A 27,777-nucleotide genomic window follows, 5' to 3' on the forward strand; every position below is an offset into this window, starting at 1 on the left:
CAGATCATATAGATAGGTGACATAGCCCTTAGAAAAACAGTGAATAAAATAGTGATGAAGGCAGACACCCACGTAAATGAAGAAGCACGTATCAACTCTATGCTCTCATGTACGAGGTGCATAGGACACAATCGAACATAACATTCTTACCTCTTTGATAACTACCAAGGAAACATCATGAAGTTTAGAAAGAAGGACTTCTGAGTGGGAGACAGCCAGGCGTCTGATGCTGGTGAGTCCCTTCACTTTCTCCTCCCTGAAAGGCAATTACCAAAAAGATCGACTTTTCTCACCACCCAAGAACTTGGCAGCACCCTCTAAAATTACCAGGGTGTCAGCTCAAACAAGCACAGGGAGGTGCTTCTTATACAGCACTTAATTAAATTGTGGACTCGTTGCTACAGGATGCGGTCGTGTTCAAAAGCACACATAAATGCAAAAGGCAAATAGATGGTTTCAGAATGGCTGGGTTAATTTGCAGCTGTTAAACAAGACACCCTTCCTGAAATCACTGGCACACAAAGTCTCTATGTCACTGCTTCCTAGAAGCTGGAAGACTGTGCCATGTTTCTGTTTCTTGCATCCTCCCTGTACCCTGTGTCTGAGAAACAGTCCCGTCTGGCTGTTACTGGGGCGTTTTCCCTCTTCGCCATCCCCATAGGGCAATGCAGGAGGGAGAGCCTTCACTGCCACTCCATAGCTTGAGTTTGCACTCTACAATTTAGTCTTGTTCCCCACAGCCTCGCCCTCCCCTCCCCCAAAAAAGACAGCATGTCATAAAATACTCCATACCTGGGCAAGAATAGACAAAAAGCTGGATTTTCCAGAAAATCCCTACTTAAAATAACACCTACAACAGCAACATGTTATTTAAAAGTAGTAAAAACCCACCTCTTTCAGCATTTTCTTAGTGAAGGACCTGAGCTACATGAAGACATGTTACAGTCACTGGTTCACCAGGGCGGCAGGGCAGGGCTGGGCATCCACCCCCACTGGGGTCCCTGAGTGTAACCCAGACCCTGCAGCAGCTCCCTGCACCTCACAGGGCATCAAACAGGAGTGGGAAAGAGAAAGGAGAGAGGGGCAAAACAAAGTGATATTGCACAAGGAGGTGCATCATGGAAGACTTTTCATGGTTATCCCAGTGTGAATGGAGCCTTAGTGCACATATGCTGACTCAGAAATCAAAGGGAAAACCAATATCACCTGAAATTTGCTGAGTCTCCTCCTGTCTGTGTTCAATTTCAGGACACACTGTGATTATCAACAAAAACATCTTTGGCCCATATTAAGCAGTGAAGAAGAAAAAGTTTCATTCTAAAAGTGCAAGATTCCTGAAGGATTTTTTTTTTTCTTTTTACTTGTCTTCTGCCACAAGGCTTTCAGGGGAAATGACAGGCTGAGAAACTCCGTACCACATCTCAGTCCATTTCTCAGAAATAGGAACTCCCCATAGGTGCTTCTGGAACTTAGCTGCGGGAGGACCAGAGATAAATCCTTACTCAGTCCCACCCGGGCCAGTGACCTGAGGCACCCAAATCTGTAAACTCAAGACCACTTCCATCCTGCTTCTGGCTTCAGCCAGCAAATCATCTTGTTGTCAACTTTCTCTCTTCCCTGAAGGTTTCATTTGCAGCTACGTGGAGCAAAAAACCAACCTAGGAAACAGCAGGGACCTGCTGTGGCTCTAAGACTGCTATGGACCAAGGCAAATAAAAGGCTGCTCTCACATCTTTATATTGTGATTACTTTGGAGTGGTTTCAGTAGTTCCCTTGGGACATCTGGGATGTCTGGGCTCAGAGGCACTAGAAAAAAGGTTCTAACTTACCTTTACACTGAGAGGGAGAAAGACTGAACAGGGGGCTTTCTTACCAGTCATCGCTGCTGAGCCATGTGAGAGCATTGAGCAGCACCTGCTGTGCATTAGGGTAGGGTTTGGCTTCCCGGGCGTCCCCGCACTCTGGCTCATCTCTCCCCTTGGAGGAGTCCAGAGCAATGGGCGACAGTGAGTTCACTGTAAGGAGAGTGTCAGACATCAGCATTGCGTACCCCAGGGTGAGGCACCCTGCCACCGAGCAGATGGCAACCCAGTCCCCAGCCAAGATTACATATGCGCGCAAACTGGCATTGATTCAGTGGCTTCCCTGCTGTCTGGTTCATTTTTCCAGCACCCAACCATCTCACATTCATCCCCAGTTGGGCATCAGCTCCTTGTGTGAACCTGAAAATTGCACACACTGAGCCAGCTCCCACATCTGGATGGGTACCACAGCCAGCTTGCAGATTGATAGTGCTGCAGGGCTTACACTCACCAGGAGCCAGTGCTGCTCAGCAGGACTTGCTACCCCAGGAGTAAGCTCCTGAGATGTGCACATACCTCCCTGTATCACCTGCTGTGACCTGAGGCAGTGAGGACAGAGGGACCCTGTAACTTTCTGAGGAAACATCTCCAGCTGTCCCCAGCGAGCACCAAGCCTGAACAACCAAGTCCTGCTGGGCTTGGTCAAATCCACAAGGAGCAAGTGCCAGGGAATAGTGATACCTGACCTGCTGAGCCTGACAGCACCTCTGTTCCCATTTATCTCAACTATTCTGGACAGCAGGCAGCTAAGTGCACATACATTTTAGCATACCATTGGGAAAGTAGTAGTTTATGGATTTCACTATTTTCCGAGCATGAGGAATATTTACTATTTCAGAGGTACCCATTGGCTGTATTTTGAAGATGCTGAGGTGAAATTTATTTGTCATCAAATGTATTTGTTTGCAAACTATGCAATGCCTAAGCTTTCTCTTGTGGAAAAAGGCAATTCCTAGTCTTGATAGTTGTGACAAAAAAAAAGCCTTCCAAATGTGAACTGAGAATAAAAATATGTAAATATAGATGCAAATTGTTGGCAAATACAGTTTCTTGATGATAAATATACCAGGTATAAGAACATTCAGATGACAAATGCATTTGTTATGAAACCTATTTATCATCAAAAGCATTGTAGGTCAAAAACTTCATGCATTGCCTGCAAAAGCTCATTTCCTAAAGTGTAGACGTAAACATCTGAGCTGTCTAAAAGTACTGAGTATAAATATTACATAGAATCTAGGCACTACTATGGACTCTGTAGTGTTTTTATGCTACCTTACGTGTTCTATGAAGTATGGAGGAACTGTAAAATCAAAAATATTCAGATGGGTACTAATTTGGATGTTACCAATACTACTATCACTGACATCAGTGACATATGTACATATGCACAAGTATGTGCATATACACAACTATATTCGAGGTGAACGGAGAGCCATGTCAGGCTAGTTCTGATCAGTTTTGAAAACTGGAGTAGCATCACTAGGAAGGAGCATTCAAAATATCATTCTTAGTTCCCTTTTTCCTAACTCTTGGTGCTCAGGATCATAACACAAGGTAGGCCACCCACAAAGGAGAGCTGAGAATCAGTATGCTCACTATCTGCTGCATATTTGCTGCAGGGAGTGAGCAGCCTGGGAGCACCAGTAACCTCTCATGTACGTCTTCTGCTACAGAGAGCCACTGTATTTGGGTGGGCTGACCAAAATACAGTCGGAAATACAGGCACTGCTTGTTCCCAGTTTGCATTGCAGGCAGTGGGATGAGAGATGCTACAAGTCGTTAAGCACTTCTAGATGCAATAGAATGAATGTATCACTTCTCTAATTTCCATGAAGAGGCAGCCCTTGCTGCGATAGTAGAAAAACTGGCTGCAGAGCCAGACAGCAGCACAGGCTAACTGACCATGGTGGTATACATATGTGCATGGTGAGCACACCCTGCCAGACAGTACTGGAGCTCAGTCCTGCAGTTACAGCTGCTTCCCAGCACCAGTGTTATGTTTTGGACTATCAGTACTGGCAAAAGCTATAGCTTAAGGCTTTACCCCTACTTCATGCAGCTCAACTTCCCAGTGGATCTGTAAGCACCAACTGCTCCAGTTATCACTGAGCTGGAATGGATCCAAAGGAGGTTTGCTCTCAGTCCTCTGAACAGGCTTTGGACCTGAGATCTTACCTGTGGTTGAGGAGTGAGGCAGTTTGTGCTCCTTGTGCTACGTACTGGTGTGGGGGCTGCAGGGGAGCAGGCTCACCTGAGGAGTTGCGTGGGACGCTGCTGTTCTTGTTGATGACAGGCATGCTGGGCAGTGCGGGCCTGTTGAACCGCTTCCTCAAAGCAGTACCAGTGCTCTCTTTGCCTGTATTGCACATGCTGGGAGCTGTCCCATTGACAGGTGGTGGGCCAAAGCCTGCAGAGACCAAAAAGGATCTTGTTAAGAGGAAACATCTGAACAGGGTGGACTATCCCTCAACAGGGGGCTTGGAAAGGGCTAGAAGTCTTGCTGGAGCTGGGTAACATCTCTTTGTTATCCCAGACAATGATCACACAATGTGGTGATGCTTTCCGTAAGAAATGAGGAAAACTCAGTGCTGCTTTTCTTTTGCTTTCTTGTTTCAGAGGCTGGATAGGGAAGTTACATTCTAGAGGTTCCCACCTCAGCACTCCTCACTAGTACTTCACAAAATAATAGCAAGAAAAAGAGCAGAGAACCTTGTCTGATGCCCTTGGGCTGAGTGCTGACACTTAAGTTTGCTGCTGCTGTGCTCAAGGTAGTGCGTGCAGCTGTACAATCAGAGTCTGTCAGCTGCAATTAAGTCAGCAATGCTGCTTGCTCATGTGGGTGAAACGCAAGCTCTGGCTAAGGGCTCCAGCACAGCTCTATAGTGTGAGCTCCTCAGCAAGGAGTGGGGTGAGCAGGATAATCTGTCCTATCATGTGAGCAAGATATTTTGTGTTTTAATTAGATACAGTTTGATTTTGTTTCTTCCAGGGGCACCTTGGTTGAAAAGCCTTCTTTTGGACTCACCCATTCACCTTTCCTGGAGGCTACTCTCAATTAGAGAGTCTGAATCCCCAGTGTAGTTTGCAAGACAGAATTATCCAGTCTGAAAGACTTCATAGGAGAAGTGGGGAAAGTGATTTACTGTGACTGACTCAGTATGGGCCGGGAGCAAGACACATCATGCCTCTGTATTTTTCTTTGAAAAGTGGAAATAAGTCCTGTGTAAGCTTCCACTCAGATGCAAGTTTAACAGCCTTCCAGTCCAATTTCATAGACATTTGCAACACTATGTAGTAAGTAGCAAGCAAGCAAACAAAAAGGCTCACAACTATTGCAACCACTTACTTTTGTTGGCTGCATCCCTGGGGTCAGTGTTCAGTGCAGGGAGCTGCAAGGGCTTTTCTGTCTCTTCCTCCCTCTCCCTAAGCACAATCTTCCTCTCTCTCATTTTATTGTAAGCTGACTTGCACAAGACAACGCGGATCTAGTTGCAATGGAAATAAATCATAGCACATGAAAAAAGATGCACAAACCACACACAACACCTCATCAGGAACACAGTGGTAGCGTGTCATCTTCTTTACTGCAGCTCCATATACATCTCAATAGTTTCAGAAGAATTCCTCCTTCCCTCACCTTGGCAGACAATTACAGCTAGTGATATGTAACACTCCATTGCCATAACCTTCTACTGGCCCAAGATGCTGTTTCTCAATCTATGTCAAGAAGACCTGCTTGAACCAAGAGAGTCATAGCAGCGCTCCAAGACAGATTAAGAGCTCACCTTACTGTGAGCAGGTGGTTCAGTTCCTACAGGCTATGGCAGGGGAACAAAACCCATCTGCAATAACCAGCAATGAGAGGTAATTTGCTGTTTCTTAACAGTCATGGCCAGTAATTGCAGTTGCTTCTCACTTCCTTGCTTCTGAATGACTCAGCTGCTCTCTGAGAACCCAGAGTCCAAAAAAGGAGTCATGTGAAAACAAGTTGGAGGAACATTGGTCTTATTGAATAGAAAAACTGTGAATGAGATGGCTGTGAGATACAGCAAGAAAGGTAACTAAGGAAAAGCAAGGTCTTCTATTTTATTCTGCAGCCTTCCTTGCATTCAACATTATAATCTTTGCTTCTGTGCTTCCAAGCATGCACTGTGCACATGTTCACTGATGTGTAACTTGCCCTGCCATTCAGATCTGCTCTAAATCGGCCTCCGCACATAAAGAATGCTTTTTGCCTAACCTTAGCACCGCCTCTCAACCAGTGACTTCTGCACCAGGGAAAATACTCAAGTAATTGCTCTGTAGTTGTCAAATGTATTCCAAATAGAATCTGCTCCGCAAGAGGGGAAGATTATGATTTTCAGTGACATTTTGTGCTAAGCACTGAACAGTCATTGAAAAGGAAGCCTGCTCACCCCTGTCCTTAGCCATTACCTTTTCATTGCTGATCTTGAAGTCATCGACACTCAGAAGGCGAGGCCTCTCACGATGGTTTGTCTCCTTGGCCTGTCTGAGTGGAAGGCTTGGCAATGGGACCACAGGTTCACGCAAACGTCTGGCAGACTTCACATCACGAGCAACGCGATGCTTGATAGGAGGCAAAATGGGTTCCAAAGTCTGGACCTCTGATAAGACAAGGATATAGATCGTGTATGATAACAGTAAGGAAGATAGCACCTTTCCAAACAGATGGCGTACTACCATATTGCACTGGCAGCAGAAATGACATTGCTTTGTTGGCCACCAGACTCAAACCTACTGTGCGATAAAGGCCTCAGCCCTTGGATTCTGGTGAGCAGCTGTGTTTGATAGAGAAGAACAGAGAGATGGAGATTGCTCTTGCCAAAAGGGTTTGTCTCTGTTCCTATCCATTTCGATTTTAGTAAACATCCTCTTTTCCCCAGTTACTAAAGAACTACTGGGTTTTAATAGCTATATTTAATAGTCTTTGTAGAGGTAAGAATTAACATTTCCTCCTCTTTGCTGGAATATTTTAGAGGGCATTAAAAGAAAAGCTTAGGATTGCTAGAGTGTTACCAAAAGCAGAATTGTGCTCTTGAAGCCAGAATTCATTTTCCCCAAGGGGTTTCATTCTAAATTGCAGTAGGTCAGCCCACTTTCTGGGCAGACTCACCAAAGGCTGATTTTCTTAATGGGAATAGCACAGTACAGCTCATTCTGAAATACTCTCCAAAAAGAGCTATTAAAACTCGGAGAACTAATCATTCCTTACATGGCTTCACAGATGATAAAATCATGTGATAGCCAAGCAGTAAAAAAGGAATAACTTTCTTAAATCAGGAATTTTTTCCCTGCAGAATGGTCAGGTCAATAACAAAAGAGAGAGAAAGATGGTTTAATGATATATCTCATTTCTAGTCTATAATGTATCCATCAAAAATGTCACATTACTTGCTCAGCAATAGTTCTCCCTAGTTGCACCCAGCATCCTAGCTGCATATCAGCAATAAAGGAATCATTCCTATTGGGAATGCCCATTATTTGTCAGGACTAATACTGAGCTGAGGGACCAGTGGATCTTATTGCTTCTTCTGCATCAGCACAATTGTTTCTCAAATTCCCATCTCTCCTATTGCTACAAACCCACAGACGGCAAAGGGGCAGCAACGGTGTCATTGAGGTTTTCAGGTTAGAAGTACTGGCTGACACAGATGCACCAGACACCAGATTTTGTCTTGCAGAACTCTAATTGCTAGTGACAACGCAAGGCAGGGAGCAGAGGAAAGTCAGTAAGCATCTCCTACCCAGCCTCAGTGTGCAATACTGACATATGCACATAGAGTGGGGGAAGAGATTTGTAATCGTAAACCCAGGATATGTGACTTGGGGTAAATGAGTTGCAACAAGGAAACCTCATTACTCAGCATTGAATTTAGGCTTGTACTTAAAAGGACAGAGAGCTCAGGTCCTGCGTAGGCTGGATCCTTAAGTCTCTTTGTAAAAGGAAAATTCACAAGGACTTGCTATCATACAAGGTTTCACTATTTCTTCCAATGCAAAAATAGGCTCTGCTGATTAATCTACTTCAGATCTGAAAGGGTTCAGTTCAGAAGCTGCTCAAGATAAGGTTTTCTCCTTCAAGTGTTGGAGGAATGAGTGGGCACATTTCTCATTTCATGCAAAATGCCTCATTTTTCTCTAATCTTTGTGACATTAGAGAGCATGCTGGGGGTTAAAAGGTATAAGCATGAGTTAGGGGAACATTTTCTTTTCCTCCTGTGCATTTGCAGGGCCCCAAGGTACTCTTCTAGCTCCTGCCATTCATAACTCCATGCTGGAGTCATTTTCACTGGATCAACAGAGCACATTTCCCAGTGGCTGGTCTCTGAGGAGCCATCTGAGTGCATCAAAGAATGAAAAAAGTTACAGGACAGTTTTCAGCTGAATTTTCACATTGCCATCCATGAGTCACCTATGTTCTTTTTAGGGCAACCATGCCCTGTACCCACCTTGAGATTTAAATGTCTTCTCTTCACTTCTGCTGCCTGATCTTGACCTTAAGAAAATTGAGGACAAAATAATATATGAGGATACAGAAGGAGAGGCAAACTTCCTTAGCAAGATCCATCTGATGAAGGAGAAAATGCAACCCATAAAACCAACAATACACAAAGGTGATTAATTGTCACTAAATTTTCAGCTGCTGGAGTCACACAGAACTGGTCAAGCTCCAGCTGAAACACAGGATTTCAATTTGGGCCTTAACTATCCAATTCTGCTGTCTCTGCTTTCGGAGTTGAGTGGCTCTCACTGTTCATGCATCCTTTCTGAATCAGCAAGAGATGTTAAGCCAGCCATAAGTCTGTATTGAGTGCAGCTACCTTTATAGTGCTGTAGAAGCCTAACATTGCTTGGCCATGCCTTAAACTGATGGCAGTATCTTGTTACACGTGGAAATACCACTGCTGTCTCCTGAGAATAATCTTACACCTCCCTGTTCTTTTTAGAAGAAGGGTTTTTCCAACTCAGCTGGTAGGTAAGTATACTCAGATTGCACTGTAAAAGCTATGCTGAAGCTTTTGAATTGGAACTATATTTCTATGACTCCTTATTTATTGTTATAACTAGGATAAAGCTGACAGCTAGATTTCCTCACGCATATCGAAGCAAACATCTTTCCATCAGTTACAGCCCCATAACTGTTCTCTAGTACTTTCCACCCTTTGATCTTAAAACCATATGCAAATATTAGGCATCTATAGAATTAGACATCTATAAACAGAGATTTATCTGGGCTTCCATTTTACAGTGAAGGCCCAGACACAGAGAAGTTATAATTGATGTTTACAGAAGCAGCATCTGAATTTACAGACAGCTCTACAATAGTCAATATTTGCCCTAACATAACTTTGCAGGTACAGGTATTGGCAAAGATCACACACAAAACCAGATGCTGTATTCAGATCCATGCAATACAGTTCCCAAAGGGTGCCACAAAGATTACAGAGTGAATCAGTATCAGAGTTCAGCAGAGGACTTGCTTTTAAGTTCCTCTTAAGTCCTGCCTCCTCCTGTGCCCCACTACCCAAGATCTTAGAGGTGGCTTTGAGTTGATCTTAGAGTTGGTGAGAGTTGGTTGAGTTGCTTAGAGCCAATCTTAGATGTTGGCTTTGACACAGTGCTGGTCACCAGAGATACAGAAAGTGGTGAAAGTACAGAAGTTTGCATAAATATATTGAAGAACTGACCGTGGAAAACAATCTCACAAGATGAGAAGTGTGAGATGAAAAACATATTGGAGAAGCGCACACTTTGGCTTACCTCATCTCTGGGGCCTCTTCGAAATCCGCATTCTGAGAGCCTGCAGCACTGTCAGGAGTCCCATCAGAAGATGTTGCTGACTCGGGGATCGGGGAAAGCAAAGCCATTCCCCGTGGCTTGTTCCCATTGTCACCACTGCAATACGAATGCAGCAGGGAAGCCTGGAAATAGTAGAACAGTGCTCAGCTGGAGCATCCAGCGTTCCCCGTTGATGCCAGAAGTAGTTTAGCCATGCTCTTAGCTAGGACATACCAGGAAAAAAAAAGTCAAACTGGTGGAGCAACTTGACCTAGGATGGGCGATGTAAAGGGAAGTGATGAGGGAGAGACAATGTCCCCATGCTGTTGCCAGCTCTCTCCTCTCACTCACCTCTCTAGCAGTGGCTGCTTTCCCACCTGGTATCCATCTGCTCGACGTAAGGATGTTCTGCATGCCATTGCTTCTATAAGCCTTTCTGATGGTAAGGGAATGGGCTTAGATCACTAGCCTCTCGTCCCTAAAGCACCTACCAGGCATTGTTGAACTCCAGCCAAGTCCCCACGTAGTCATTCTGCAGGCTGACAAAACCTGCTTTCCTCAAGCCCATCTTTTTTTTTCTGCTTTCTGCCTTTCCCCTACTAGCCCTTTGGCCCAGATTCTACTGTGCTCTCTGGATACTTGGTGCTCTCCAGCTCCCACACAGTTAATTTCAGGCTCACCATCATTTTCTGAAGTTCAGCAGAGCTCCCACCCTGCAGCTCTGTGTCTCTGCCTGCTGAAATTACTTCAGGCTCTCCCTGCCATGGCTAGGAAGGGGATGGAGGGAGTGGAGGCAGACATGCACCCTTCCTTAGTATCCCATCATTCTTGTCACAGATAAAGAGCCAAATCAAGACCTGTTCAAATTCCAGTGAAACCAACAGAGCGAATGTCAGGGATACAGTCGGCCCTGTATCTGCAAGGCTGAAATCAAATACATTAGCCTTTTATTGGTTATCCAGTTTACAAAAATTGTTTTTCATCTGCCTTCTCCTTACCACCACAGCAAACCCAAAACAACTGCAGCTTCTATCCATCCTGAAAAAGTGGATGGAGTCTGGACTCCATTACCCATGGCCAGAGTTGGCAGTTCCCTTCACCTATCCCTGGGCAGAACCATGGGAGATAATGAAGCTGCACGGAAGCCACTGAACTCTAAAAACATTATTAGAGATAACCCTGTAGAAGGACGTGGCTGTATAACTCAAAAACTGAGAGAACCTAGAGCAAAAACCAGCAAACATCTGTTTCTGTCTAAACCAGACAGAGCTGATATAAAAAGCCACAAAGACACTGGTGTGTCTGCAACAGTAACTATTATACCATGTATACAGAAACGTGGATTTTACTAACTGTAGAAGAACATGCTTGACCACGTGAGACACATTTAGTTGCTCTGATTCATTGCTGGTGTGTTCTCAGTCAGAAAACACAGCAGGAGCCACTAGAGAGCACAGAAACTATTCTCCTATTGATACAGACTGAGGACATCAAGTCTGCAGCATGCATGTTGCAGAAACAGCCTGAAGCACAATGTCCAGCTGAGCACTTTCTTGGCTCAGCTGTTTCCCTGGGCTCACACTGCAGAAAAAGAAGATCTCAGAGCTCTGCCTACTGGAAATAAACTGAAGACCCACTACACATGATTTGGCTTGGTTTCCTTACTTTACATCCTTCACTCTCTGACATCAGCTCCGTGTTATCCTCATCACTGGCATCATAGTCTGTGTCATTTTCCTCATGCTCCTGCTCTCCATCGCTTAACATGCAGGTCTCTGAGGAAATAGGTCTGTTCTGGTTGGGAGACATAGTCTTGGAGGTTTCCAGGAGCTTCGGGGAAGGTGATCCGGAAACTACTGGCTTCAGGGTAACCCCCTCAGGGTCATCACAGTCAGTCAGGCCTGCAAAGCAGAGACACAAAGCATAATAGAAGCAGCACTGCAAACATAAAGCACCTGAAGCTAGATATTTCATTGGACAGATTTATTGGAAACTTCTAAATAGCTGCACAGGGAAACATGCTCATGCTGGCAGCCACTTGAAGCAGGCCAGTGGACAACACTTAGGCACTCCCACAGAGCCACCAGAGGAGCATCCTGGTCCTCTGAGCTCCTGTCGAATAACAGAGAGCCCATGGACCTGTGCATATCCAGAATTATTCACCTGCACATTCACTCTCCTGCTCCTCTCCCTGCCTCACAGTTGTACACCCCTACAGCAACAGGGAAGGTTATTGCAGGGGGCACAACTGTTCCCTGGGAATGTGCACTAGCTTTCTAGGCTGGGAAAAGACCCTTCTTCCCACAGGAGAGCAGGCAGGTTCCCGCCTTACCACTGTATGAGGCTGACAGACCGTCAGACATCCTCCTCATCTTCAGCTTGTCTTTGATCTGGATGGTACCCGGGTCAGCGCTGCTTGCCTCCCTCTCTTTGGGGTCCTGGGTCGAGGCTTGGTGAGAAAGGTGGGGGTGGTCACCTCCTTGCCCAATGCTGAAGTCATGCACATCAGCCTCACTGGCCCAGTCATCCGGGAGAGGATGCCTGATTTATGGCAGTTGGGCCACAATCCCTGTCCTGGCTGGCAGTGGTAGTGATTTGGCTACTGTTGATGAAGGAGAAAGCGTAATGAACTAATGATAGCGAGATGTGATGCCATATGCACCACTGAAGGAGGACAGGATCATCTGCAGCTCTCTGTCAGCCACCTACTCTGATGCAGAGCCAGCACATGAGGACTGACCTCCACGGACCCTTTCTCCCTGATTTTTTATTTTTTTTCATTTGGCTGAGGCGACCATTGCACATTCAACCCCCTTCCATCCTCACCTCCTTCTTCAGTAGTCCAACTGCTGCCACAAAACCGCAAGTTTGAATCAATGCTTCTGCCTCGCAGAGCCTTGTATCTGGGTTTGAATTTGGGAACGCTCCTGTAGTAGACAGCAATTGAGGTGTGGTATTTAGCTTTAAAATAAGAACAGTACAAAAGACTCAAATTCACAACATTTGATATGGAGACAAAAAAAAACCACCAGACACTTTTTTTCACAGAAGATTAACACACTAGTCCTGGCCTCTGGAATGGTCACTGTGATGTGTGCTCTCAACCTACACCCAGCCACACCAGCAGCAATATGGTACAGGCTCCAAAGGAGACAAAGGCCTGAGCTTTAGCCAGGCCAAGAACTTATTTTAGGAAACCCACAAGAAAATAGAATGGCAGAGTGAACAATGATAAGTTGTGGGTGCAAGGAGTCTCATGCAGACCTTTCCCACTGTATGCAATTTGACTTCAAGCCAACCACTTTATTCCATAAATATGACAGCCTGGGTGAGCCTACAGTGAGCTGTCTCTGCTAGACAAGCGTGGCTGTAGGGCAATGATCTTTTACTATTCACTGATCACTGGATAAGCACAAATTTAAGTTTTATACTAATCATTTAGCTCAAGTAAATGCATTTGAAATAGAATTAATCACTAGATTATAAGGTTGTGTAATTTTTAAGATACTGTCTGTCTCACTTTACTTAGTAAGCTAAATTTGCTGAAATCTTAAACTGTATGTTGTAAAGTTCTGCTCATATTCACTGAACTTGTATCTACTTAATGAAAACAAAAGCAGATACAGACAATCATGGACACGTAAGACAAGGCCGGTTTTGTACTTTGCTGAGCGAAAGAGGATTCATTTCAACCAAATAATGCCTTCAAGGCCAGCACAAAGTGGCTATGGACTATAAACATGTCTGCAATTAAACAAAACAAAGGCCTGTCTGAAGACGATGAAAGAATCCAATGAGAAGCAAGAAGACCTCAGATTCAAATAATGCTATTGGACTGAATAATTGCATGAGGGGACATAAGCAGGTTGAGATGCAGAATGGTGAAACTTTTAAATCCTAGGCAAGCAATATAAAGAATTGCATGTGCCCATATAATCCTTTCGCCATAAACACCTATAATCCCTGGCCTGTTTTCCTTTACCCTTTGTGTCTCTTAGACATAAACTGTTGACCTAGTCTGGGGCTAAGTTTGGATCTAGCCACACCTAGACTCCTCTGCAAGAAGGAGTTTAGAAAGCAAGGGGATCCTTTCTGAACCTCATGACTCAACGGGAGGGCCTCCCTCTACCCTTTCACATTTCCTGCCCCCATATGAATCACTCTAAACAACTCTCACCCAATTCTCCTTGATATCTCCTTCACGCAGTAGGTAGCAGAGTACCTTTTGTCGCTCTCTTAAGCTGCACTCTAAGTGAGGTAAACACTGCACCGTGGCAAACTGTGGCAGTCACCCACGACAGTAACCTCAAATGATTCCGTTGGTTGGTGCACTTGCATTCCAGCATTGTGACAGCTCAACATTCTACATATTTGCATATGATTTGCTAGTTGTCCATCCATGACTGCAGGATTTCTTTCCTCTCCTTTCAAAGTGTAGACAACCCACAATGGTCTCTAGAGTTTGGCAATGTCTAATAAGTAGATACTTTCTGAAGTTATAATAGTTTGAAAGTCCTTCGTTCCTGTAATTCCCACTCCATTTTGGATTGAGTTTTGATTTGGTTTAGTTTTAGATTTCTCTTCACAACAAAGAAAATACTAGGACACAAACAATTAATCACTAGGTATCATAACTAAAAGAAGGTTTGCACTCTGCATTAGATGTCCCCATTGGCGTATTTGATTATTGTATCTGCAGGACACAAACTGTCCATCCAAATCTTCTCCTTTGTTCTGCTTCACCATTACAGGGCTTTACTCCCTGCTTTCTTTACTGCAGAGACACCCAAAAGCAACAAAAACATAGCCTGCCCCCCAAAATTTCTGATATTGGCTGTTCCTGAAAATTCAAGATTATACACAGCATGTTTCCCTGCCTCATGTCCTGTTCAATGTCTTCCCCATTCCCCAGCCTCTAAGGCTGGCCTCTCACTTGTACAGCATGAAGAATAGCTGCTGCAGTTGCCAGCATCTCCAGGGTCTCATGATCAGCACTTTGAATGCAGCTTTTGTAACACGCTCTTCCTCCCTGAGCTGAGCAGCATTCCTGGGCACTGGCACTGCCGCTGCAGACAAACATCCTCCAGGCAAAAGCTGCAGAAACAGGATTGCAACAAGCCCAACTGAAGGAGTCTCCAGTCTGCTGCAGCCCTTTACCTGCTGTGAAATCATCTTGTGTGGCCATGGTGGGGGGGAGCAATGGATTCTTTGCAGATGAAACTCTACTTGATGTGCTGCTGGTCGGTGGGCCTGATACAGCTGCTGATGGGTTCCCCTGCAGCATCAGGAACCTGGATGGAAAAATAACACTGCTAGTGCAAGTGACAGCCACCGATTCCTGGCATTGCCTTGCCTACAGGGTTCCTGCGTACAAAACAACATTAAGATATATTCAAGCTACATTTTCCACGTTCTGTCAAAATCATAGCCATAAAGTACAAACGCTGGACAAAGACTACTGTAACGTAACTCTACCCCAGCAGCTGCTCTCCCCATGGCTGTATGGGCACGGCAGCAGAGGCAAGTCTCTCACCAGGCCCAGTGCTGTTGGGCCCAGCACAGTGTCTCAGGGTTGTTCCCACTGACCTCAGTGCTGCTGCCACTGCAGCAGGAGCATCGTTTCACACATTTGGTACAAAGAGCTGTAATGTCATGCTGGACTTACCCCAAGAACAACTGGAAAAATGGGGGATAGAATAGTTTGCTCTTTTTTAATACAAATGTACTTGGATTTTAGGGGGTTTACAAGGCTGATGATAGTGGAGACTGGTGTGTAACTCATATCTGTAGCACTTTCCACCAGTCTGCAAGACTCCTTTTCTGCAGAAAGGGGTAGGTAAGATTTTCTGACACATCCATGAGTAATTCTGAGCCACAACTCAAACCACAAGCCAAATACTTCCAAATCTGCCACTCCTTGGGAAAGGAAGAAGAAAAGCAGCTGAAACAACTGCTGTTGTAGCTGAATTGCCTACATTTATAGCGTTGCTGAGGTATCTATCATGCTTGCAGCACCTCAGCAAGCCTGAGGCTACAGCACAACCCATAGTCAGGGCTGCTAGCTATCCAGAAACTACCTGCCATTCTCACATCAGCAAGCACACATCCCAAGGGGCTCGAGGAGTTGTAGGCAGTGTTATAGTGCACAGGGTATATGAGAGTAAAGGAAGTTTATGCTTAGCCCTTCAGGTTAGTGCTACAGCAAAATGTGACATTTTTCAGCCTCAGTCTCTGCAGTCCGTTTCCTTAACAGTTTGGTTGCTTTCACTTCGAAACTCTAGAGATTTCTTTTCACCTTCTGATAGGTACTTCAGTCACCATACAGGGCTTTTGCTTCCTTAAATGGATTAACCCGTTTCTTATGGCCTAAATGAGAGGTAAGAGGGGATTTTGCTGAGTGTACCTTAGGATAAGAGGTCAGGATGATAAACCAGCAGTAAAATTCCTACAAACGTCAGTGAGTATAGAAGGATGCCAATGTGAGCTGCTTTTGAAAATCCACTCATAGGTGCCTCTAAAGGTCTGCAAACAGAACAACTATCACATGCTAGCTAAGTGCAGCCAGAAGGATCAATCACAGAACAGTTCAGTTAAATTATTACAGAAGGAAAAATGCCTCTGCACTAGATGGAAGAAGCAAAGGCAGGTTCCTATTAATGTATTCTGTAAGCTTCAAACAAATAACGAAGAATGCCTGTACAGAGACTTTAGGTACCCTCCTATCAGTCAAACTTACAGTCAGATAAAATGCTATCCTCAAGCAAATTTCAACAGAAATTGTTCATATTGCAGCAAGGCCTTGTACTCCTCCACCTCCTACTCAAGAGATTTAACTCTGCTCAAAAGCTGTCAAAGTGTTCATCTGGAATAAAGCAAGTGATTTCAGAAAGGCTGGAGTCAACTGACACAGTCAGGCCAGTTCTGGCTTTCACCCTTATTTTGTTAGTGTTGATAAATTCACAGAGACAGCTTAAGGTCAAGGAATGAAGGTGCTTAGAGGGATTTTAGAGGCTAATTCCCATTATTTTAAATGGAAGGCAGGGACGAAATACCTTTAAAAATAGAGATGTAGGTCTATTTGGACTGCGTACTTTAAAACAAGCAATGGAGTTATAATTGTGAGTTGGACTAGGGCATAAAGCAGGGATTAAGGTATATTTTCTTTCATCTCACTGCATAGGATAAATACCTAAGAAACATGCCAGTGGCAATTTTGGCTGATTAAGATCACCTCATAAAAGAAGCTGAGGATGCCACATTTCTGAAGGTATTTCAAATGCCCAAGATAAAGTTGTAAGTACCAGGATGAGTGTATTCTGTAGCTAGGGGAGAAGGCTGCCTCTGCCACTCATTTACCCTGCACCACAAAGCCAGGCTCTCCATGCCTCAGGTCTGTTCCTCTGCCAGGCTGTCCTACCTAAATGCTAACACACTGTAAGTGCAACTAAGAAAGGCATTACTTACAACACCTCTGTGGCCTCCACAGGGTTAATTGCCTAAATTCAGGGCATAGTTCCTAATTCAGACCAGGTACATGATATGGAAAACCCAAAATGTACAGCTATGCAGGGCAACCCCTTTCTCCCTTGCACTGAAACCACTGTAACCGGAATTATCATTAGGCAGAGCAATTTGTCTGCAGCCTGGGGGAAGTGTTGGGTGTGCAGGACTCATCTTCTGCCACTACTGATAGGAGATCGGAAAACAAGCTGGTGCCATTCTCTGTACAGAGGAGAACGGTGGCAGAGGTTCCCTACAAAGCGAAAAAGTGTTTGAAAATGGCTTTCTGGAGAGGAAAAAATGGAATACAACTGCATTTGAACAGCTCCAGGCCCTGTGATGTTACAGTCAACAGTAAATGTGCTCCCTGTCATCCTTCTGCTGGGTTAATCGAAAGGAAATGCATCCTCTGGGATTTTCAGCTTCTTTGGATCATTAGTAACCAGTAAATTCAAACAGAGATTATTTAATGCTACCATTACTTTCTTTCCCACCTAACAAGCTGTTTCTCTGGTAGCTTCCTAGAGCAGTAAACATACAGTAGCATTACGTGAGACATGCTGATACCAACAACCCTGCAGAGTCCATCAGGATTGGAGCCACTGTGGCAGTTGAATCAAATATCTCACCAGCCAGAGAGTTGTTGTTAGGATAAAATTAACTTGGAGTGATGACAGTTGTTTGGGGTTTCAGTGGATTTCAGCTTACAGGGCCCTAATGCATCTTTAACATGAAGTTTTTACATGGAGTAAACAGCCATCGCCCGGTGGCACTGGGCAGCTTCCCCAGACCTGTGGGAGAATTGCGAGTCAGATCCCTGGGCTACTAATTGTATCTCTCACCCTTTTTCTATGTTCTTCGTGTCAAAGCTGCTTAGGTTAGAGGCACAGCTCTCAGGAAGTGCTCCTGTATCTTTCCTCTGCATGATGGTGCAAGTAGGATTACACATTCAAAATCTCCTTTCACTTACCGTTGAACTTACTGTTTTGAGGAATTTCTGAACCAGCAAACTGCTTTCTCAAATATTTACTAACAATTGTTACTAATTTTGCTTAATTTGTTAGCAATATTAACCAATTGGCACACACCAAAGATGTAATGTTAAAAGCATCACCCACATGATGCTTTTTTTATAAGTTCTGCCCTCAGCTTTCATTCAGAAGATCTTAAAAGTTTAATGCCCCTATTGAAAATTCCTTTAATGGCTGCCTCTCAGCAGAGCGGGCCTGCTCAACCATGAAACAAGAGTTACCACAAGCAGCAGCTTACCCAGGGCAGCAAATCAAGAGTTAGGAATAAGCTGATCTGAATGCCAAACCTCATTAGCTCCTTCAAAAAGCACTTGAGCAATCCCTCATGCCAGCTCTAATGAGCTGTTGTGCTGGACACCACGGTTATTTGAGTACTGTACACAAGTTTGCTCCCACTGAGCACTGCGACGGTCTCTGTTGGAGATGTGGCCTAGGGCGGTCATTCCCCAAAGGTGGGTGATCGATTGCTCTGTGGGCTCCTGTGACTGCATGACACAATGAGACGAGAAAGAGCCAAGTACACTGACACACCTTTGCTTTGAGTGTAACCCAACCTCGACCAAAAGCGTCGAAACATTTCCCCTCCTCACCTAGACATTTTGAAGAAAACCTTCAAAAAGTGAGATCCGGAGCCCATGCAGGGTTTTGCAGAGCATCTCATGCAGAGAGGTCCTCACTGCAGGGGCTAGTGCTAGAAAAAGCATGCAACAATCAGCTGCTGCGTCTCTTCTGAGAGCGGGTCTTCATGGCACATAGGATTTCTGCCGTGGATGAAGGCCCTAGATGCCCAACACTCAAGGATTGGGTACAGAAGCAGTCACAATCAGCACCTTGAACTAGATGCATCCTCATATTAAGTCCAACCAGTGGCCCATGTCTTGAAATGTTAGATCAGCTGTTTCTCAGGTCACGTCTGTTTCTTCTAAAAGCATTTTCCTTAGAAATATTTGGCTCGTCTTCATCAGTGCCTTCCTCTCAGTAGCCTCGGGGAAAGGGATCTCCTGCCTCGTACTCCTGTGTGAAGCCATCTCTCAGGGCTACTAAAATACATTCCCTGGACAGTAGTTTTCTCCTGGTAGGGCCCTGAATAGTGTTCCACACATCTTTCATACAAGCACGGAACAATGCCAAGCATGCTAACTACAGCAGGTTTCCACAAACAGCTGCATAAATCCAAGATAACTGCAAGTGAGCATTCTAAGGGCCCTGCTGGTTTGACTGAAAATGGGTAAATTTTATTCATGCATTTAGAAACCGTTCTTTTTTTATAACTAGCATGTTCATTATTTGGACTTAGTTTGAGAGCAAGAGATAACACCCCAGGACAGAGTTAATGTTTTTAATTGCTCTGGGCTGAGAGCCAAGGACACTCTGAGCTCTGCCCACAGGTGTGAGGCAGTGAGGAAGGGGGCAGAGATGGGGCAGAGCTTGACTGACATCCACACCGATCAATAAGAGTATTCCATCGCACTAGCATCCTGCCACATATTTAAGAAAAGTCAGGATCTTCCGGGTTGCGGGCTCTTCTGCTCTTTCTCTCTGGTGCTTTCTCTTGCACACGTTGGGTTTTTTCGTACTCTCTTTTTTTTTTTTTTTCGGAGCCGGGGGAGTTTTTGGTGCAGGATGTTTAGTTCAGCTTTTTGCCATTTTGCAGAGACCTCTGAGCTTTTCTGCCTTTGTTCCTCTTTCTTCTCTCTCTGTGAACAGGTGCTGTTTCCTAGGAGTGGCTGCTTGGTGTCTTCCTGAGGAATTGCCTTGAGTATCTTTTATTTCTATTATATGTATATATATATATATACACACATTTACTAGTAGTGTGTTACTATTTTGTTATTTTATTAAACTGTGTTTATCTCAACCCAAGTTTCTCTCTTCCCTTTTGATTCTCTCCTCTGTTGGGGGGGAGAGGGAGGGGGTGAGTGAGTGGCTATCACGGTTGAACCATGACAGGGCTCTGTCCTGTTCCTGTGTAATCATCAGGCAGGGAAATTCTCAATGATCTGAAGCAATTTCGTTCAGTTGCAGCATGGGATCTGAGGTCTGTATTGAAATTTTTCATTATGAGTAACAAGCATTGGGAGCATGAGGTGCAGGGCTGACATACTAAAACAAGACCATATCCTGTAACAAGACCAGCTTAATTGTCCGTTTTATTGCTTTTACATCTATTCCACTGAAGTCCCAGTACTGTTCTTAGTGCCGTATGAACCTTGAAATACAACAGTTCCCACTGTTACAGTATTCAAGCACCTCTGTCTTGTTCAGGTCCTAAGTCCACCATTCAGGTATCACTGAAATAGTTAAAATCTCCATTCTTCTGACCTACAAGGCATCACCTAACTCCACAGGCATTTAAATCCCTGGAGTGCCCAAGTGTCCACGGGTTGATGCCTGCTAAACACAGGGGCTTTCTTGCATCTGATCTGCTGCTCAGAGCCCCACACCACGGTGACCAGGGGACCCAAAGCAGGACCTTCAGTCAAGGTGGACAAATGTTTATTTTCCAATACCTGCCAGCTGGCAGCATCTACCTTGCATGAGCCCGAGGCCACTAAGAGGCCAAGGAGTAATAGCCTGTCTCTGCAACAAACCGCAGAACTTACAGGGAAGAGGATAAAAAGGAGCTGCCAGAGCTGGACATGCAACGCTGTAGAGTTGGCTGACGAAACTTGCAATGGTTGGGTTTACTAACCTGGGAGAAAACACCATGTTTCCCAACTGCCATCACTTCCAATGTCCGAAAGTGAGCGAAGCCAAGGAACGGCATGACAAGTGGAAGAATGCAGAGGCAGGGCTTGCTCTGCTGACGATTCATTCACTGGCCTGCAGAGAAAAAGAAGGCTCAGAAACATAAATCTTAGGGCCAGAAAACTGTTAGGAGCTTATAAATGTGACCTCTGCAGGACACAGATTTTTAAAAAGTCAGCTTTAGTTTCTTACATATCCTCCAACAGAAAATAGCAAATGATGCCTGGAAGCTTTGCAAAGCTCTCAAAGGCCCTGGGATGATGGATATTAAGCTAATATGAGCAGTTACTGTTGTCATTATAGCAGTGGTCTCTGCAGCAGAGCCCCAGCTAGCTAATTGTTAGGTGTATTACCAAGAAGAAATAGAATGAAAAAAAAAGTGAAGCAAAGGCATTGTCTCTGGAGAAAGAAAGAGAGAAGCAGAGGGAGAAAGTAACCAGCAAACACTTTGATAATGAGCAGGGTCCCTATATCTCAATCCTTCAGAGAGTTTGGTTTGTCGTCCCTCTGCTGCTGTGGCAGGCTGACATCTCTGCACCCCAGAAGCAATTTGAGATGTGTCATACTCTGGATCTTCCCTCCTCATCCTCCTCCTACATCTTTCCCAGATCAAATTTTCAGAGATTTATACTTTAAGTAATAAAGAGCTTTGAAAACAGAAGCTAACCTGGAGGCAAGTTTGTTGATCAGAGTGATATTGCTTTGGGACTAGGCATTTACGTATCAGAGAGCCTGTAAGCTCACTAAGGTTCACTTCTCTCTTTGCTTGGAGTAAAAAGATTCCACTTTTCCCCCACATCCTTTGAAGCAAATCACCAAGGTTAAACTTCGTGAAACACAACAGTTTAAACCATTGGCAAGAGCAGACTCGATTACCATCCTGCACAGATGAACCAGCACCCCAGAAGCCATAAACAGTGACCTAATCTTTAGCAGGGGCTGAGTCAGAAAGTTGATTTGATTTTAACTTTCCTCAATTCTACCTGGAAAATAAAAGTATGAGCCAGGAAGGACAAACAGTGCAGTTTTTGCTTTTTGGCCCCAGTCAGAGCAAGGGGAGTTGGAGCAGGAGCTGAGTGGAGACCTGCCCATTTGCCCACACATACCAGCAAAGGGAGCCCTGGAGCAGCACCTGAGCCCAGGTGGAAGCTCCTGCTCTGCTCCCCATTGCGTGGCAGAGGCCAGGCTGTTGCTCTTCTTATGAAGAGGAGCTTCCCTGTCAACAAACCACCGCATCTGCACTGCAGCTCCCACCTGTCCTCTCCCCTCCTTCCATCTGCCACCCCAAGCATCGCTCTCCTTCCACACTTCCCAGGACTGTGTCTCTTTTAACTGACACCCAAACTCTCTGTCACACAGCAACAGTTTCAAGAATTTTTGAAATAATTTGTTGAAAAGAGAAGGAATAAAGAAAAAATCATCAACTCTTTTTCCCAGAGTTTATTGCTTTCTGGGAAAGATGCTTGCACCAAGCAACCTCTACCAGAGCAGAGTAAAAGCAACCCCTCTGCCTGGCTACTGCCAGCCCCCCTGGAGCACCACCTTGCTGAGAAACCAATAGCACAGGAGACAGGGCTGTCCACCAACCTCCTTCACAAACACACATGTCCTTCACTTTGGAAATCTTGCTCCACGTTGTTAAGCTTGCAATGCCCTCAGGAGCTGTAAAGCCCTGCTGCGGATTGCCACCCACAAGGGAACGAGGATTTCTTCTGCTCCAGACCCTGTGTTTTCAAAACTGGAAGCAGGGATGGCCATTTGTCAAGCTGGACCCCTTCTCCAGGAGGACAGCAGGCTCCCCCTTCCAGGTGTACAAGCTCAGCAAGCAAACAGTGTCACATACCAGGAATAAACAAGGCTGCATAGCAACCCCTTCTCTGAAGAAATCTTGAGCGTGAGATGCAAGGAATATGTTTTGCCTGCAGGGCTGGCAGGCAGGTCCCTGAGTGCTGCAGCCAAAAGCACCCAAGGGACCTCAGCAGCACCCAGAGCTTCAGGCAGGGACACGCTCTGAACCACATTGTGCTCCTGGTCCCTCCCTGCCTACCTACAACCACTGCGTGAGAATCATCCCTAAAGCTTTGCACAGCGTGCGAGCAAACAGCAAAGTCTGCAGGTGCTGGAAACTGATAAAAGGGAGGGGGATGTTTCCAGCCCCCTTGCTGCAGGATTTGATGACATCTCTGCATGGCAAATGGCTCAGCTGGGCAGTGTGAGTTTGAAGCCCCTCTCAGATCGTGTTAAGTCCATACCAGCCCTACAGAAAGCATTGTATTCAGGCAAGATTAGGAAAAGCGGAGAAATTATTCCTTCAGCCTGGCCCTCTCCAATGTGTCATGGCCACATTCACTGCAGTCTCCACTAAAAGCTGCCAAACAGCAATTCTCCACCACCCCCATTACAAATATTTTATGCCTATCCCCTCTGCTGTGGATAATTGTGCAATAGGCAATGCAGAACAGAAATTTAGCTTTGCTGTAGTTATGCTCACTCAGAAGATACTTTCAAATGTAAAAATTATAATATTTTCATAATGTCCATGTTGAGTTTGGATATCGTCCACAACAAGGTTGCTTCTGGCTGTATTTAAAAACCCCATGTATACAAAAAGAGAAGGAAATTTTGTGCCGAAGTACAAGGGCACACCTGAGGTTCTCTGTTAACCATGAGGAGCAGCAGCTCAACCTGTCTTTACAATTATTTGTATGGAAAGTGTCCCCATGAGTGTTATGAGAAAAGGAATTCAGACAGTAAGCAGCGAGTCTCAAGCCAGTGTACCCAACCTGTAAGCCAACAGATAAGTAGGGAAGGATAATTAGCTGTAAAAATGCACAATAATTCAGCTACTACAGGAGAAAAAAACCCACAGAAAACCATCTGCAGGAGTTAACAATCCTTCTCCAACTAGCACAGGCAGCACACACACCCTGTTGCGATTTGAGGAGGTGACTGTCACATCACTTGGTAAAAGCAGCAGCAAAGCCAAAGGGAACTATCTTCTAGTCACTGCCAAGCCACCCTGTTGTTACCAGCACTGTAGGAGTAAAGGATTCCGCCTTACAATGAGTCACCTTAAACCACACCATTCTCTCAGCTTCTCCAAGGCTGAGTAATCACATATATGAGAAAATAACAACCCTATATATATTGTAGAATGGCAGAAAATGAACTGACTGCAGCAAATGGGTCTCCAAATCTGCCATCTCCTGCATGAAACAGGAGAATTCTCCTGAAAGACTTCTTGCTTTTGCTACAAACAAGAGGCAGAGGACTGCCCTCAGACTCCTGCACTGCTTTAGACCTTAGCAGACACAAGAAAAATTCTGCCTCAGCCGTGTTGCAGGCTTCAGGTAAGACTTAATCTGCTCCAGCCTCTGTCTGCAAAGCAAGCATAGCAGAAATGCTGCTTGTTCACCTTTCTCCGTGTTTTCTTTTAAGGCAATAAACCCTTTAAGGGATGGAATTGTCTCTTCCTAAACATGTGTGCATCATCTAACAGAGCTGGCGCAGCAGTCAGCTAGAGGCGTTACCATAAAATAGTGGTGTGTAGTGGTAGTAAATTCGACGAATCCAGACGCCGGCATAAGCTCTTTGATCGAACGGGCGGGCCGGGCGAGAGTAAGGAGTCTAATTCAATGTGAATTTACCATCCATACTCTTTAATGAACTCTTAAACAACACTGAATATCAATGTCCCCGAGACCACGTTTTTCCAAGCCTTATATACTCTATACCAAAAGGCCATGCGGCAAGTGCAGGCTACAATTGGTTACACTCACAGTCACTCATCCCCCCCCACTATGGTGATTGGCTGCAGGGCACTGTTCACAGACTGTTCATGGGCAGCGGCAACGCCCCTCCTGCAGCCTGGGTCGAGGGCAGAGCAGCTTCTGTTTACTTTCCTTTTGTCTCTGGTGTCTCAGGGAAATCCTTCCGTGTAGCACAGCCGCATCAAGCCCTGGCTTGTTCACAGCACACAGCCAGAGACTCTCCACAATTCCTCCTTTTTTTTTTTCTTTTTGGACAAGCCAGGATTGATTAGCTGTGTGTTCTAATCCTTCTTTGATATGTGATAAAAAACAACTTATACATAACATATAAATAACAATAACAATCAACATAAACAGTGCACTTTGCAATAAACCTGAGGTATTCCATTGCCATTTAAATATCGCAATGGATTGATTAAACAAATTCCAAGAACTTTGGTTTAAAGATACTCAACTTATAACAAACGATGTGCTGGGTGTTGATAAACTTACTCAAGAGGTAGTGGTGTTTAAAGATCTACTTATATAACTATAGTACGCATACATGTCACAGCTAAATCAATGCAAAGGTTACACCTCACTCTGTGACCTCCGAGGGTTCTGCTGCAGGGAGTTGACTTGGTTGAGTTTGTTTCAACTCCGGCTTTACTGCTCGGCTTGGAACCCACAATGGACCTTGATCTGTGGAGAGACACATATACCCTCTACCATTAAAAATAACAGGTACTGGTCCTTTCCACAATCCAGTGGTGGGATCACGATATCTCACCATGAATTCCGGTAAAGTGTTTTTCCTTCCTAGTCTGATCTGATAATGATGAATGATCACAGGAGGCTCCTCATGGTCTCCAGTTAAACATAAATAATTCAAGGTAAACAACACCTTTGCTAAACGCTGTTGACAATCTAACTCTTCCTGCTTCTGTTTGCTCAAATACCCTTTAATCATTTGATGTGCTCTCTCGATGATTCCTTGGCCTGTTGGGGAATGAGGTATACCTGTAACGTGTTTCACTCCCCATTTCATTAGAAGAGTTCTAACTTTCTGGCTAACATAGGCAGGGCCATTGTCTGTCTTAATCTTTTCTGGGACACCCATTACAGCAAAACAAGCTGTGCGATGTTTACATACATGTAGTGCTTTTTCTCCTGGTAAAGCAGTAGCCCATATCATTTTTGAAAAAGTATCAATTGTGACATGCACATATTTAAGTTTTCCAAATTCTGGCACATGTGTCACATCCATTTGCCATACTTCTAAGGCTTTTAAACCTCGAGGATTGACACCGATTCCTATACCTAACATCTGGCTTCCACACTGAGGACATGCCTGTACAATACTTCTTGCTTCATTTAAAGTTAAATCAAATTGTCTTTGGAGACCTCTGGCATTCTGATGAAAGCTCTCATGACTTTGTCTCGCTTGTTGGAATTTATCTGTTGGAGGCATGTGCTGTACTGAACTTACTAAACTATCTGCAATTTGATTTCCTTCACCTAGACCAAGATTCCATTGATGACTGCGGATGTGAATCACACGACAGGGTTCTTTTCTTTGATTTAAAATAGCTCTCAATTGTACAAACAATTTTCCTAATCGAGGATTATTCAATTGTCTTAACAGAGCATTTTCCATTCTGGGTATTACACCTGCTACATACAAAGAATCTGTGACAACATTTAAAGCAGATTTCAGCCAATTATTTAAGGCCCATATTACTGCTGTGAGCTCTAAAGTCTGCAATGAATCCTCTTTTGAACCTTCAGTTAAATGGTGTTTCCATTGACTATTCTCTTGCCAGACACATGCTGCCTGGTGTCTTCGTTTTCCTGCATCTGTATATACTGTAAGGCCTTCAACAGGTTTTGCTTTTACTTTGCTTCTCTCTAACCACTGATTTGTTCTAAGGAATTGCCATAGTTTACCTTTTGGTTGTCGTGAATGTACCTTGCCTATAAATCCTAATAATGCATTCTGTATAGGCATCGAATGTCTCAGCCACCATTCTAAATCAGCTCCATTTATCGGAATACTGATGTCATCTGGTTCCTGACCGCTAATTTCTAATATTCGAGATCTTCCTTTTTGAATCAATTCTCCAATTGCTTCTGGTCTCGTTTGAATACTGAATTTTGGTTGGACACTGAGAAAAATCCACTCTAATAATCGCAAATCATTTTCTGTTTTCAATCTGACAGTGGCACAAAAGGAAGAATCTGTAGCAACATCTATGGGGAATTCCCCGTTTTTGTTTTGCCACTGGCAGATGATTGCACACGGATGTTCTAGATTGCTAATAAGGAGGGAAATTGGTCGATCAGAAAGTCTTCGGCTAGACCAATTTGTCTGTACTTTTTGTGTAATATCAGAAAGACATTTGAGATGCACGGACTCTAAGCTTATTTTCTTAGCTGGATCACCTCCTTTTAGAAGTGAAGTAAGAGGTGCTATATCATTGTTAGTAATGCCTACGCAATTTCTAATCCATTGTATGTCCCCTAACAATTTTTGGACATCATTTAATGTTTGTAAATCAGTATGTAATTCAATTTTTTGTGGACGAATCTGTGCATCACAAATGGACCAACCAAGGTATTTCCAAGGTGCAGACTTTTGAACTTTCTCTGGAGCTATAACCAACCCCTTTTCTTTGAGTTTGATCGTAATTTGGACTATGGAACTTTCTGTGAACTCAGCTTGTTGACAGAACAGAATATCATCCATATAATGATAAATAATTGTTTGTTTCCATGATGCACGAATAGGTTGAAGTGCCCATGCAACATACATTTGGCACAGTGTAGGAGAATTTTTCATACCTTGCGGTAGCACTACCCACTCATACCTTTTAGCTGGTTCCGCTTTGTTTACTGAAGGCAGTGTAAATGCAAAACGCTGTGTATCTTGCTCATGTAAAGGAATGGTAAAGAAACAATCCTTTAAATCTATAATTAGAATATGCCAATTTTCTGGTAACATTACAGGTGATGGTAATCCAGGTTGTAAAGCACCCATGGCTTGCATTTGATCATTTACCTTTCGCAAGTCATGTAATAATCGCC

At 44.4% G+C, this 27,777-nt stretch overlaps 1 protein-coding gene across 1 annotated transcript in view; it reads right to left on the minus strand.

The window, feature by feature from the left end:
- Positions 1 to 14,979, minus strand: part of LOC136099677 (TOG array regulator of axonemal microtubules protein 2-like) — a 29,897-nt gene extending 14,918 nt beyond the window's left edge. Inside the window, exons 1-10 of the mRNA XM_071805912.1 lie at positions 14,823 to 14,979; positions 12,492 to 12,592; positions 11,331 to 11,566; positions 9,648 to 9,808; positions 8,336 to 8,382; positions 6,300 to 6,490; positions 5,212 to 5,350; positions 4,117 to 4,272; positions 1,874 to 2,015; positions 151 to 256 (exon numbers count right to left, since the gene is read on the minus strand). Coding sequence (XP_071662013.1) covers positions 151 to 256; positions 1,874 to 2,015; positions 4,117 to 4,272; positions 5,212 to 5,350; positions 6,300 to 6,490; positions 8,336 to 8,382; positions 9,648 to 9,808; positions 11,331 to 11,474 — 1,086 coding nt within the window. The 5' untranslated portion in view covers positions 11,475 to 11,566; positions 12,492 to 12,592; positions 14,823 to 14,979. The remainder of the gene's footprint in view (positions 1 to 150; positions 257 to 1,873; positions 2,016 to 4,116; positions 4,273 to 5,211; positions 5,351 to 6,299; positions 6,491 to 8,335; positions 8,383 to 9,647; positions 9,809 to 11,330; positions 11,567 to 12,491; positions 12,593 to 14,822) is intronic.
- Positions 14,980 to 27,777: the final 12,798 nt, after the last annotated feature.

Source organism: Patagioenas fasciata, chromosome 3 (genome assembly GCF_037038585.1).
Source record: "Patagioenas fasciata isolate bPatFas1 chromosome 3, bPatFas1.hap1, whole genome shotgun sequence".
NCBI lineage: Eukaryota > Metazoa > Chordata > Aves > Columbiformes > Columbidae > Patagioenas > Patagioenas fasciata.